Genomic DNA, 12,830 nt, shown 5'->3' with positions numbered 1-12,830 from the left:
AAGACAAGGCACTGAACAAACACTTTTTTGCTAACACAAGAGAGAAACAAAGGGTTATAGAATAAAGCCGTAAAAAACACCGGGAAAAGTGAAACAAATCAGCTGTTTACCCTTTTACCCTAAACTTTAAGGAAAAGAGGTGCAAACTTGAACTTAGAAGCAGTAAAGTACTGTACATTAGTTCCCTCTGAAGTAATATGAAGATGTTGGGAGATTGACATGAATGCTGAGTGTCAGAGAAAGAAGCCCTCATCAGAATCATCCGTCCAAACAAATAGATGGCTCAGTGTTTGTGAGGCTATGTTGAGAGAGAGTGGAGGGAAAAAGACTAGCCAGTGTGGCCATGTGTGTTAGCCAGACTCAGCATCAACAGAATCACACAACAACAAGATGAACAACAATAAGCAAGTAAACCGGGGCGATAAGTCATATTGTGACATAAAAACATATCCAATAGCATAATCGTGTGTCTTAATTACAATATATGACGCATAAAATATAATTGCTAAGCTTTTAAACAATAAGATCGGAAGTCCCATCTACATTTACCCCCTCCAGTTCTAAACTGAGATGCCCCAACTGAAAGGAGGAGCCGCTGATTTAATAAAAGGACTTAGCATAGTATAATAGTTGGGCTTATCTTCTAACAATGACATTAAATGATTTCTCAATCCGTCACAGTCTGTTGGGCTTAGAATGYGTGTTTAACCATAATTAAGAAAGGGTGGCTGTGTACTGCAGTAAACAGCAACATATACAAGGCTAGCCAGCAAAAACAAATGTGTTGGTATCTTTTTTGGGACTCGCCGAGACAGTTAACTAGTTGTGTTCATATGTCCATTGAGAAAAACCCCCTCCTATTTGTGAAAATGATGTCTGAAACATAATGATACGTGGCTGCCACCTGCCTCCGATTTTAGGTGAAGATTAAGGAAAGGACACAAGGAGAAGTCATGTTATCAGTAATYGTACACAGCCATTGTTACTTTTTAGTGGTGGGTAGTAGTATGTGACTATTGTATAACCCTCTAATAGTTGTGTCTGTCTGCCATGACTGCCCTATAGGCCCCTATTGGTCTCCGAAGAACAAACAAAGCATATGACAATAACCAGTTTTCTAGAGAGAAAAAAAACGTCAAATGCTTCAAAGTGCAGCATGACATTGAACCTACTCATAAGCCTTTCAAACCAGGTCTGTTCTCACAGGAAGCAAGTGTTGGTCACATACTCCTAATCATGAGCTCGTGGAGAGGAACAAACTTGCGCGCTAAAAACACCCCTTAGGAAACGTCAAGGAGAGGGGCGTCAAGAAAAGAATGGCACTGGAGTGAATAGRGAATAGCCCGTTTTACGGGCTCATGACCAATTGTGCTATTTTGTAGTTTTTGCTCTGATCTGAACTTTTTTTGTACATAATGGTTCCTCCATTTCCTATGATCGAAAAGAGCTTCTGGCGTGAGGTGATTTCTTAACTAAGCCACCTGTGAGGCTGATTCCGAGCCACATTCCCATGTCATTGCTAACGTTGCTAACTGTCGACAGTTGATTCATCTTCCTATCGTACAAAACATGTCACTCGGGAGTCCAATAAAATMAACCGTTGATCAAGTATTGTGGTCATGTGGTTGCAATCTCCCGTTGACATTAATGCATGACAATTACATAAAAGTTCACCTCAGGATTCCCTTAGAGGAGAGTTGACACACACACTATTGGTCAGATATTGTGGTCATTGACAGTGAGTGTTGTGAGCTGAATTATGCGGTCAGTGTGGGAAAGACAGTCACGCCCAGGGTTATGGTCACAGTCAGTGACAGTAACGGTCCAGGCAGACTGGAGGGTCCCAAGCCCATCTCATTCTGATCCTATTTCAGACTGGGCTTTAATGCAGCTGTACTGTTGTGTGTGTGTGTGTTGTGTGTGTGTGTGGTTGTGTGTGTGTGTGTGTGTGTGTGTGTGTGTGTGTGTGTGTGTGTGTGTGTGTGTGTGTTGGTGTGTGTGTGTGTGAGAGAGAGAGAGAGAGCGCACATGTGCAGGACTTGGCACACGTGAGGACTTGGCACAAGTAGAGCACAAGACATAAACAATGGACTCTTTTTTCCCTCTTGGGCAGACTGTGAACCTCTCTCTCTCTTTTTTCTTTCTTTGTCTCTTTTCTCCCTGTACTTTGGCAGATTTGTACTTTTAACATGTTTGTTATCTGAGGCTAATTTATTGCTTTTGAGCAAAAACAATCCCATTTAGCACCAATGCTATGATGTAAACGCCACAACGTGCATTAAACCCGATACAACCTTTGTCAAAGTTGGGTAGATCTCTATGTTTCTGTGATGATGGTTCTTTATTAGCCTATAGTTTCAGATCTGTTCGCAGCCAACTCCTCTAATGTGTTAGCTGTCATGACAAAATATATGTTTAAATGTTTGTTTACAGCTAATTAGAGCGAAAGCCTGYGGTATGGTATTACAATAGAACCCATGCTGTTTTCATTAGGGAGTGTAGATGACGTTATTCTACCGCTGCCCTGTTCAATTTGGGTGCAGTGAGGCTTTAAAAAGGGTATTTTGTGCCAAACTTGGCAGCACACTTCTCCCAGCATTAATCAGCCCGGTCAAAAGGCTATAAACACTCTGGGTAGAAGTTGCCCACTGACACAGATCTAGGACCTCAACCATTAGAGGAAACATTTTAAACTGACCAGAGATCAGACTYTAGAAGCAACTTGATCCTCGAAAGCTATAAAGAGCAAAGAGCCATGTGACCCTGGCTCTTGGCCAATGGGAAGAGATGCGTGAGCTGGCCAATAAGGGCCTCCCTGGGCACCACGCCTGCAGAGTGTGTCCAGATGTTGCTCRTACATTTCCCTCTTTTTCAAACGGGCTGGGGCATAACAAATACGTGGCAAAAGGCCATCACATRACTCCCTTTCCTTTACTCCACAGTGAGGGACCACATAGCTGAGGCACTKTAAGGCTGTGTCTTAATAGCCTTCAATAGAGTTATTCCCTTAATAGAGCTATTGTCTCCTTTCCTCCAATAGTGTTAASTGGTTCCTTTCCTCGTCTCGTTTATTTTCAAGACAACTGATTAAGTGACAGTTATATGGTACAGACTTAACCAGTCTTTCTAGTTAAACAATGAAAGAGGGTTGATACTAATTTACCAATTGGAATTGGTGACTCCCATGAGTACTTCCTGGTATTTCCTAATCTCTGTCATGACATAACCTATTAATTTTTTCAATAATCAATATGACATTCTTCCATGACTAATCCGTGTTTATCTCTCCGTAGGGTGGCAAGCAAGGGTGAGGAGCTCACCTGAGACCAGGATGTCYTTGCGGAGGGCACAGACGGCGTACTCTGACTTGGTGAACTCCGGGAGCTTGGCCAGGGACTTCCACTCCCCTGTCACAGGGTCGTAACACTCTGTGTAAGGCAGGTTGAACCCCCCCACCCTCTCACAGCCCCCCACCACCACGATCACCTCTGAGAAGCCCGTCGACCTGCAGAGAGGGGGAGGGAGAGGGAGAGAGAGAGAGAGAGAGAGAGAGAGAGAGAATAGGAGAGGGGAAGAAAAGATCACAATACAGCTGAGGTGGGGCAGTAATAAAACAACAGCACAGTGACAAGACACAACAAAATAACAAGTACACAAAACACTAGTTGCTGTGGAGAAATAAGACAACAACACAGACACACTGCACAGAGCGACAATACACAACACAGCACCACTCCAGAGGAACATACACAATGCAGGTAATAGTGGAGAAATGAGACAGCAACAAGACAATACAGGCGAGTCAGTTTTGATTCATGACTAAAGTGAAAGATTTAGATTGGAAATTCACAACGTGTAATGTGTAATACTTGACATGATTGTATTTGTCTGCCTGGCAAAATACACAGTCTTCTTGKAGAACAGAATTGTACCTACTAAAGGCTCTTCTCCACTGAATATCAACGACCTCAATAATACATCCAAATGCTTCCCAATCGGCCTGTTTGGAAAGTGCATGCCAGGGCTATAGCATGATCCCCCATCAACTCCACGCTACTGTCAAAGAAACGTTACTCTTTATAATTAAACTTCACAATATCCCCACCTGGATGAAACGCTAAGCTAACTCGAAATCAAACTCAGTGACATGCTAGTTAACAACGTGTTTTGTGCACTTTTGCCTAGAATTTCCGACATTCCCCACCTGTTTAGACACAATACTGGTAAAGATTAGCTCAGGTCAGACACATGTATGTGAGAGATCAATAGAGGGCAGTCAGACCCCCAGACTTTCCCCATGGGGACCATTTTGGGGTTTGGAGGGTGGAGATGGCATGCATCTGTTGGCAGGAGCTGATACTAGGGGCCCCCGAGGCTACACACACAGACAAAGACAAACATACAGGAGGCTCTATGTCTGGTCTGTTGTGATCTGCCTGGATACTGACACGGTACGCCTGAGAGAGACACGTCACCTCCCGGCTATCTAACTGACACCCAGCGTCAAATCATGCTTAACCCTTAACAACTCCATAGACAAGAGAACAGGACTGTTTAAACCAGTGGTGTCTAAACAGCAGATACTGTACGCATCTAGGTGGCATTTTTTAAGAGCAATTGAAAATGACATGGATGAACTCAGAGCCACACACACTCACGTGAACCTATCGACAGTATATTGTACACAAACAAATAACATTCAAATGAAAATAAACAGGYCTGGTGTGTGACACACTGCTTTACTTCTGCTATTAAAACAAGATCCAACGTACATATGGTTCCCTGCACAGTGWCTTGGTACTGGTATTCRTTGTTATTGTTATTTTATTGTGATACWATTTCCTATTCTTTGGTGGTAGTTTATAACTCTGCATTGTTGGGAAAGGGCTTGTAAGTAACCATTTCAGAGTAATGTTGTATTCAGCTCATGTCACAAATAAAATGTGACTTGATTTGAATGCACAACACAGCACCACTCCAGAGAAACATACACAATACAGGTAACTAGCCCTACTTAGATGTATCAGAACATTCAATCCCAAAAGATGTTCCATATTCATTTATCCTTGAGGGAAAATAAAGTTGTATTGAATTGAATAGAAGAGAGTGACCATGTTGGYTCCCTCTGAACTACACCTCCCAGCATCSCCTGCACTATACCTGCGTGGGCGRGTTCTGGGTGACATCATCTCGTTGCCCAGTACGTGGTACCGTCGGGCCTCGTGGAGGAGCTGGTAGCACTCTGGAGCGGTCTGGATGATCTGATCTCCTTCCACTGTCTGGACAAAGTAGTTSGGGTGCAGCAGGGGCAGACGGACGTGGTGCAACAGTTCTTTAAGCACGGGCCTCCGGGGCTCCACACTGTGGTACACCCAGCGCATCACCGCCTCAAACACCACCTCCTCCTTCCCGATGGCCAGTTCGTCACTGCAGATGTACTCCTCCAGCTCGTCCCTCCTCAGGTCCAGGAACTCCTCGTGTTGGGCCACGTCAGGGAAGTTGGCCAGGGCGTACGAGCGGCAGCGGCTGGCCAGCTGTTTCAGAGAGTGGGCATCTGCGAAGCGCTGGATGCCCAAGCAGTTGCAAGGGTCTAGTTGGTCTTCTAGGAACTTGGCGCAGGCTTCACGCAGCGTAGAGATCTGGAAGAGGCTGGAGGTCTCGAACAGGAACTGCACGTTGTCGGTMGTGATCTTGGCMCGGCCCGTGTAGACGTAGCTGAGGAAGGAGTCCATGGCCTCGGCCAGGATGCCGTTGATCTCCACCAGCATCTCGCGTGACTCGCGGTGGTCGTTGCAGAACATCGCGCGGAAGTAGGAGGAGCAGGCAGAGAGCACGGCGCGGTGGCAGGGGAACTCGCGGCCCTGCACGCTGATGACCACGTCGGTGAAGAGGCGGCTGTCGCGGAACTCYTTGAACACCTGCAGAATGGCCTCTGAGTGGGAGGAGCCGGAGGAGAAGTCCAGCACTTCATTACCGGTCAGCGTCTTGGAGTCCACCTCGAACACCTTGGGGAGGGAGAAAAATGATGATGATGATGAGGTTGATTTTATGGTCCAAAGTGGTGTTCCGGAATTGGCTAGTAAACTAAGGGGGTGGGGGAGAGGGAATGTAACTGTTTGTTTAGCTTCTAGGCCAATTATGTTTTTATTATGTTTTATTATGCTTTTATTATGTTTTATTATGTTTTTATTTGCCACTGGGGAATGATTGCTTCACATTGCACTTCTAAATGCTTTTCAAGACAAGGTAAACACACTGGATTTAAAATCAACACAAATGCACCGCAGTAGAATTTCCATGTTTCCATTTTTTTCTATGTTTCAATTTATAAACAGCTAAGATGAACTCTGAATTCTGAACAAATTAGTGGGTTTAGTGTGCACCTTTCGTTTGACGGCGGGGGAGTCCCGGGTCCCAGAGTCCTCCCTGTTCAGCCGTCTGCCCAGGATCAACACCATGGCTGCTGCTCTGTAGACCTACCGGATACCTGGAGGAAAGCCAGAAAATAATTTATAAAGTATCTAAATAAATGTGTGGATCAAGCTACTATTTCCAAGTTTTATAGGCCTGTATGTTTAAATCAGATTATACCCAATACATTATAGAGAGAGAGAGAATTTTATAAGCCTATATAAGTGTAAATCKGCTTATGTGTTTTGCGTTATACCCTATAGAACTGTAGATCTGATTATACATGTGTTATAGACGTGTTTAAAGCCTGTGTAACTCTAGATCAAATCGTACAATATATAAGTATAAATCAAGTTATACAAGCTACATGTACTTAAACTTAACTTGAACCACTGTTGCGGTGATGAATTGGAGAAAACAAGTYCACACCAGAGGCAGTAGGTATAAAGAAGTCATAAGGGAAACAACCTACTTTGCCCTTCAGTAAGAAGGGAACTGTCACACCCTGGCCTTAGTTTTCTTTGTTTTTTGTATTATTTTAGTTTTATTTATTTATTTTTTATTTCACCTTTATTTAACCAGGTAGGCAAATTGAGAACACGTTCTCATTTACAATTGCGACCTGGCCAAGATAAAGCAAAGCAGTTCGACACATACAACAACACATAGTTACACATGGAGTAAAACAAACATACAGTCCGGTCAGGTCGCAATTGTAGTTAGTTAGGTCAGGGTGTGACATGGGGGATGTATGTGTTTTGTATTGTCTAGGGGTTTTTGTATGTTTATGGGTGCTGTGGTTTAGTTGGTTTAAGTGTTCAGTCTAGGTGTATGTATGTCTATGGTTGCCTAGATTGGTTCTCAATTAGAGACAGCTGTCTATCGTTGTCTCTGATTGGGAACCATATTTAGGCAGCCATATTCATTAGGTAGTTCGTGGGTGATTGTCTATGTGTAAGTTGCCAGTGTCTGCACTTATTGTTTGTATAGCTTCACGTTCGTCTGTTTGTTGTTTTGATTAGTTTGTATAGTGTTCGTTTCGTTTTCGTCTTCTAATAAAAAAGAGGAATGTATTGTTATCACGCTGCGCCTTGGTCCTCCTCACTTAAATGTTACGACGAACGTGACAGGAACGAGTTGTACTAACAATTCCAAAGCCTTCAGGGTAGAGATACAGTATCTTGCATCACAGTAGACCAGTGGTTCTCAAACTTTTTATAGCCCCGAACCCCTTCAAACATTCAACCTCCAGCTGCGTACCCCCTCCAGCACCAGGGTCAGCGCACTCTCAAATGTTGTTTTTTGCCATCATTGTAAGCCTGCCACACACACTATACAATACATTTATTAAACATAAGAACGAGTGTGAGTTTCTGTCACAACCCGGCTCWTAAGAAGTGACAAAGAGCTCTTATAGCACCAGGGCACAAATAATAATATAATAATAATCAATAATTTTTCTCCTTATTTAACCATCTTACATATAATGAGAAGGGTGTGCTTGAAAGGAAGCACATAACTCTGCATTGTTGGGTTGTATTGGAGAGAGTCTGAGTCTTAAATCATTTTCCACACACAGTCTGTGCCTGTATTTAGTTTTCATGCTAGTGAGGGCCGAGAATCCACTCTCACATAGGTACGTGGTTGCAAAGGGCATCAGTGTCTTAACAGCACGATTTGCCAAAGCAGGATACTCTGAGCGCAGCCCAATCCAGAAATTAAAATTAAATTTTCACAGAACCGCTTGTTGCAATTTCGATGAGGCTCTCTTGTTCAGATATCGGGATAAGGAATCCAGTTGTATGTGTCATCTGTTTCAGGAAAGTACCTGCGTAATTGCGCACCCAACTCACTTCGCTATATCACATTTGACATTGTCCGTAAGCTTGAGTTAATTTGCAAACAAAAATTCATACAATGATGGAAAGACCTGTGTGTTGTCKTTGTTAATGCAGACAGAGAAGAGCTCCAACTTCTTAATCATAGACTCAATTTTGTCCCGCACATTGAATATAGTTGCGGAGAGTGCCTGTAATCCTAGATTCAGARCATTCAGGTGAGAAAAAACATCACCCAGATAGGCCAGTCGTGTGAGAAACTTGTCATCATGCAAGCGGTCAGACGAGTGAAGATTATGGTCAGTAAAGAAAACTTTAAGCTCGTCTCTCAATTCAAAAAAAGTGTCAATACTTTGCCCCTTGATAACCAGCGCATTTCTGTACGTTGTAAAAGCGTTACATGGTCGCAGGCCATATCATTGCATAGTCCAGAAAATACACGAGAGTTCAGGGACCTTGCTTTAACAAAATTAACCATTTTTAAGGTAGTGTCCAAAACATCTTTCAAGCTGTCAGGCATTCACTTGACAGCAAGAGCCTCTCAGTGGATGCTGCAGTGTACCCAAGTGGGGTCGAGAGCAACTGCTTGCACGCGCGTTACCACTCCACTGTGTCTCCCTGTCATGGCTTTTGCACCATCAGTACAGATACCAACATGAGCAGCAGCTACGTTTGGCTACATACGGACCATTAGTGGAATTCCCACGAGAGAGTAACGGTTCATTTGATCGGATGTTAATTATTTGACTAGGCTGCCAGAATTTGACATTGTTGTTGTTATTTCGCTTAACACAAGATGGTTTCATTTTATTTTTGGCAGCGAAACGAGGCTACTCAAGCGAGAAGAATACCTCACCCAAATGTATAGCCCCGTTGGAAAATGGACGGGTTTAGAAATTTGAGCCGTTTTCAAATATCTCCTAAACCCTTCCTCTGGCTCTGTACTGAAGCAGTTCTGCCCTGGGGCACAGTGCAACAGTTGAAAAGGCCATAATCACAGAGACTATAGAGTGAGAGAGGTTGTTGTGCAACGGTAAGCGGGGCCACCCCAAATGTCAATCACGTTTGTTGTGAAAGAAACCAGGTGAAGGAAAGCCAGGCATCACGTCGTCATGTTTTTAACAGTGAGCTATCTGCGAAGCCGGTTAAAACCGGGCCTACAGTCTTTTCAACGGGGATCATCTAACTGCGTGGGCCTAACGGAAAGACTGACTGCCAAACCAGACCAATGCCAATCCATTCCGGGAGGGAGCCTCGTCCTCCTCTTCTGGAGTATCTTTTGTTCACCTCCATTAGAGGGGCAAGGGTGAGGGATTTTAAACAGGTATGAAGTAGAACATGTCTGTTCATCAACTCACAGATTTTGTCTAATGGTTTCTGACTGATGTAAGATGGTAAAAGTGAAACAGGAACACACGCACACACACACACGCACACGCACACGCACACACACACACACACACACACACACACACACACACACACACACACACACACACACCCAGGTGTGGGCTATCCTATGCTGACTATCTCAAATCATACATGTTTATTTCTTCTAAAAATGGAATCCTTCATAACAACTGCTTTCTCGTAAAAGATAAAGAAGTTGACATTTGCTTGCATTGTCTTGGAGGCACCAGCATGTGCCCGTCCCTCCATGTGCATGTACTGGACAGAGGTCGCTAATAAAGCGAATGCGTCTGGCTTTACTGATAAATTAGGGCATTCTCCCTCCGGGCTATATTTAACCTGGCACACAAAGCCAGACGCACAAGCGGAACCTGTTCGCGTGTGCTTATCCTTGTCCGTAGCACCTCCTTCCAATCAAGCGACACAAAGAAGGTCAGGTTTTGCCAGTGGCCCTAGCCTTTTGGGGGCCCTAAGCGGGATTTGGATGGGGGGGGGGCACCTCGCAACAAAACATTTTATTGGACCCTCTCTTGGCGGCAGAGAGAAACATGAGTTTTAAAGAACATTTCCTGAAATTCTACACATTTTGCCATGCTGCGAAGATACATTTTTGCAGTTTTAAAGCTAATTTCCTGAAATTCTACACATTTTGCCATGACTTATGCCATGTTAATATAATATCTGAGTGAGAATGTCTAACAAAATCAATGGGGCCCACTGGAGGTCAGGAACCCTGGGCATGTGCCTTGGGTGCCTAGTCCGTATTTGGCCATGATTACTACAAGTTTAGATTGATTGCTGGCTGGACTAACTACCAATCTAAAAATGGTTAGCTGAAATGGCTAATTGAGTGGCTGTCAGTGACTGACATAAGGAAAAACTGCTGATGCACAACCAAATATCGAAGTTGCACCTGACGAATTCTTCTATTCTGACTCTCAATAATAATACATTGAGAGCCCCCCCCCCCCCAGTAAAAAAAGCCCGGKCCTGGCCAAAAAGACACTAACAAAGTGTTCTATGCAGCTATCACTTATCTAGCCAGAGTGACCATATGTCTATCTTGTCATGTGTCTTTTTTGAGAGATTCGTTTATAGGTGAATTCTAAATTGAAAATGGCCATATAGCCTAGGTATAATTACGCACAATAAACAAGCAAATCACAAAATCTTTGAGCAGATGAAATTCTGATCAGGATTGACATATTATTKATCGTGGAATCGACCATTATAATGATTAAATGTCAATATTGATGCAACAATAGGTGGACGATGAATGTCAACATGTTTTGAATAAAATGCATGTAGGCATATGCGCAATAACAACTGCAAAAAAAGTTCAAAACCCGTAGAGTTCTCTTTATGGTAGGCATTATAATCTCATAAATTATACATTAGCCTATCTGGTAGCTTTTGTTTTTATTGTCAATGACCTCTTCTCGTCAACCTTGAACGGTGCATAATCATGCGCAGCACAACAAAGGCACACACAATTCACTTAAACAGGATACGACTATCCAGTGCCACAATTGAATACAAGAGCGTATTGAAATACACGTAAAGTATTACATACTATTTTTACAGTACGTTAGGACTAAAGTCCTTACCTTATCCTGGAGTTTTCGTATGAGCCGCCTCGGCTATTTCGAGTGCTGAATAAAACAAGAAACAAAAAAAAGTTCTGAAAATGTTGAACCCGAAAATTCTTGATCCAAAAATTGTATGATGGCAATGTTTCTTATACAAAAATATATGTGTCTATGCCCCAGACATCATGATTTATTATGCTCTCAGAGACAAAGAACTGTAACAAAGTGTAAACATCACACGAAGATATATGTCACATCCTCGGGATATGCCGACCTAGTCAGCTAGAATTATTGGTGCTTATGGGTAGTGTATTTCAGTTGTGGAGTCAGAAACAGCACCTCCCAAAGTACATTTGTCCTCCACGTGGCTGGCCTTTGTTTGCAAACACTTCCCTGACGTTGTCCACTTTTTCACAAAAACTCTTGAAACTTTGTTGTCAACACCGATTGAGTAATCATGTACAGGATATTGCCTAATAGTAATCTAGGCCTAATTATTATTCATTAAGTCACGTATGCGCATGAGTTGGGAGACTAGTAAAGTATAAATCAGACYTACTTCAGTAACTTTTCTCATTGCTGAATGCTGACGAAGAGTTTTAAAGTTTAATTGGATGAAAAACAACCATTTACTTTATATACAATCCCACTCTGGTCAATAACATAGTTGTGTTATCATATTKATTTTATTTTATATACAGTACCAGTCAAAAGTTAGGACATACCTARTTATTCAAGTTTTTTTGTATTATTATTATTATWWTAWTTTTTTTACTATTTTCTACATTGTAGAATAATAGTGAAGACATCAAAACTATGAAATAACACATATGGAATCATGTAGTAACCAAAAAAGTGTTAAACAAAGAAAAATATATTTTATATTTGAGATTCTTCAAATAGCCACCCTTTGCCTTTATGACWGCTTTGCACACTCTWGACATTCTCTCGACCAGCTTCATGAGGTAGTCACCTGGAATGCATTTCAACTAACAGGTGTGCCTTGATAACAGTTAATGTGTGTAATTTCTTTCCTTCTTAATGCATTTCAGCCAATCAGTTGCGCTGTGAAAATGTAGGGGTTGTATACTGAAGATAGCCTTTTTTGGTAAAAAAAAAACAAGTCCATATTATGGCAAGAAGAGCTAAAAATAAGGTTAGAGAAACAACAGTCCATCATTACTTTAAAACATGAAGGTCAGTCAATGCGGAAAATTTCAAGAACTTCGAATGTTTCTTCAAGTGCAGTCGCTAAAACCATCAAGCGCTATGATGAAACTGMCTCTCATGAAGACCGCCACAGGAAAGGAAGACCCAGAGTTACCTCTGCTGCAGAGGATACGTTCATTAGAGTTACCAGCCTCAGAAATTGCAGCKCAAATAAATGCTTCACAGAGTTCAAGTAACAGACACATCTCAACATCAACTGTTCAAAGGAGACTGCATGAATCAGGCCTTCATGGTCCAATTGCTGKAAAGAAACCTATACTAAACACCAATAATAAGAAGAGACTTGCTTGGGCCAAGAAACACAAGCAATATACATTAGGCCGGTGGAAATCTGTCCTTTGGTCTGATGAGT

General features: G+C 42.5%; 1 protein-coding gene across 1 annotated transcript in view; it reads right to left on the bottom strand.

The window, feature by feature from the left end:
• Positions 1 to 11,543, bottom strand: part of LOC111979685 (kelch-like protein 24) — a 52,278-nt gene extending 40,735 nt beyond the window's left edge. Inside the window, exons 1-4 of the mRNA XM_024010317.2 lie at positions 11,267 to 11,543; positions 6,384 to 6,487; positions 5,161 to 6,005; positions 3,321 to 3,505 (exon numbers count right to left, since the gene is read on the bottom strand). Coding sequence (XP_023866085.1) covers positions 3,321 to 3,505; positions 5,161 to 6,005; positions 6,384 to 6,458 — 1,105 coding nt within the window. The 5' untranslated portion in view covers positions 6,459 to 6,487; positions 11,267 to 11,543. The remainder of the gene's footprint in view (positions 1 to 3,320; positions 3,506 to 5,160; positions 6,006 to 6,383; positions 6,488 to 11,266) is intronic.
• Positions 11,544 to 12,830: the final 1,287 nt, after the last annotated feature.

The sequence above is a fragment of the Salvelinus sp. IW2-2015 genome, linkage group LG19, assembly GCF_002910315.2.
Source record: "Salvelinus sp. IW2-2015 linkage group LG19, ASM291031v2, whole genome shotgun sequence".
In the NCBI taxonomy this organism is placed as follows: domain Eukaryota; kingdom Metazoa; phylum Chordata; class Actinopteri; order Salmoniformes; family Salmonidae; genus Salvelinus; species Salvelinus sp. IW2-2015.
Note: the sequence above shows the minus strand (reverse complement) of the source record. Positions and strands in the feature narration are given on the sequence as shown.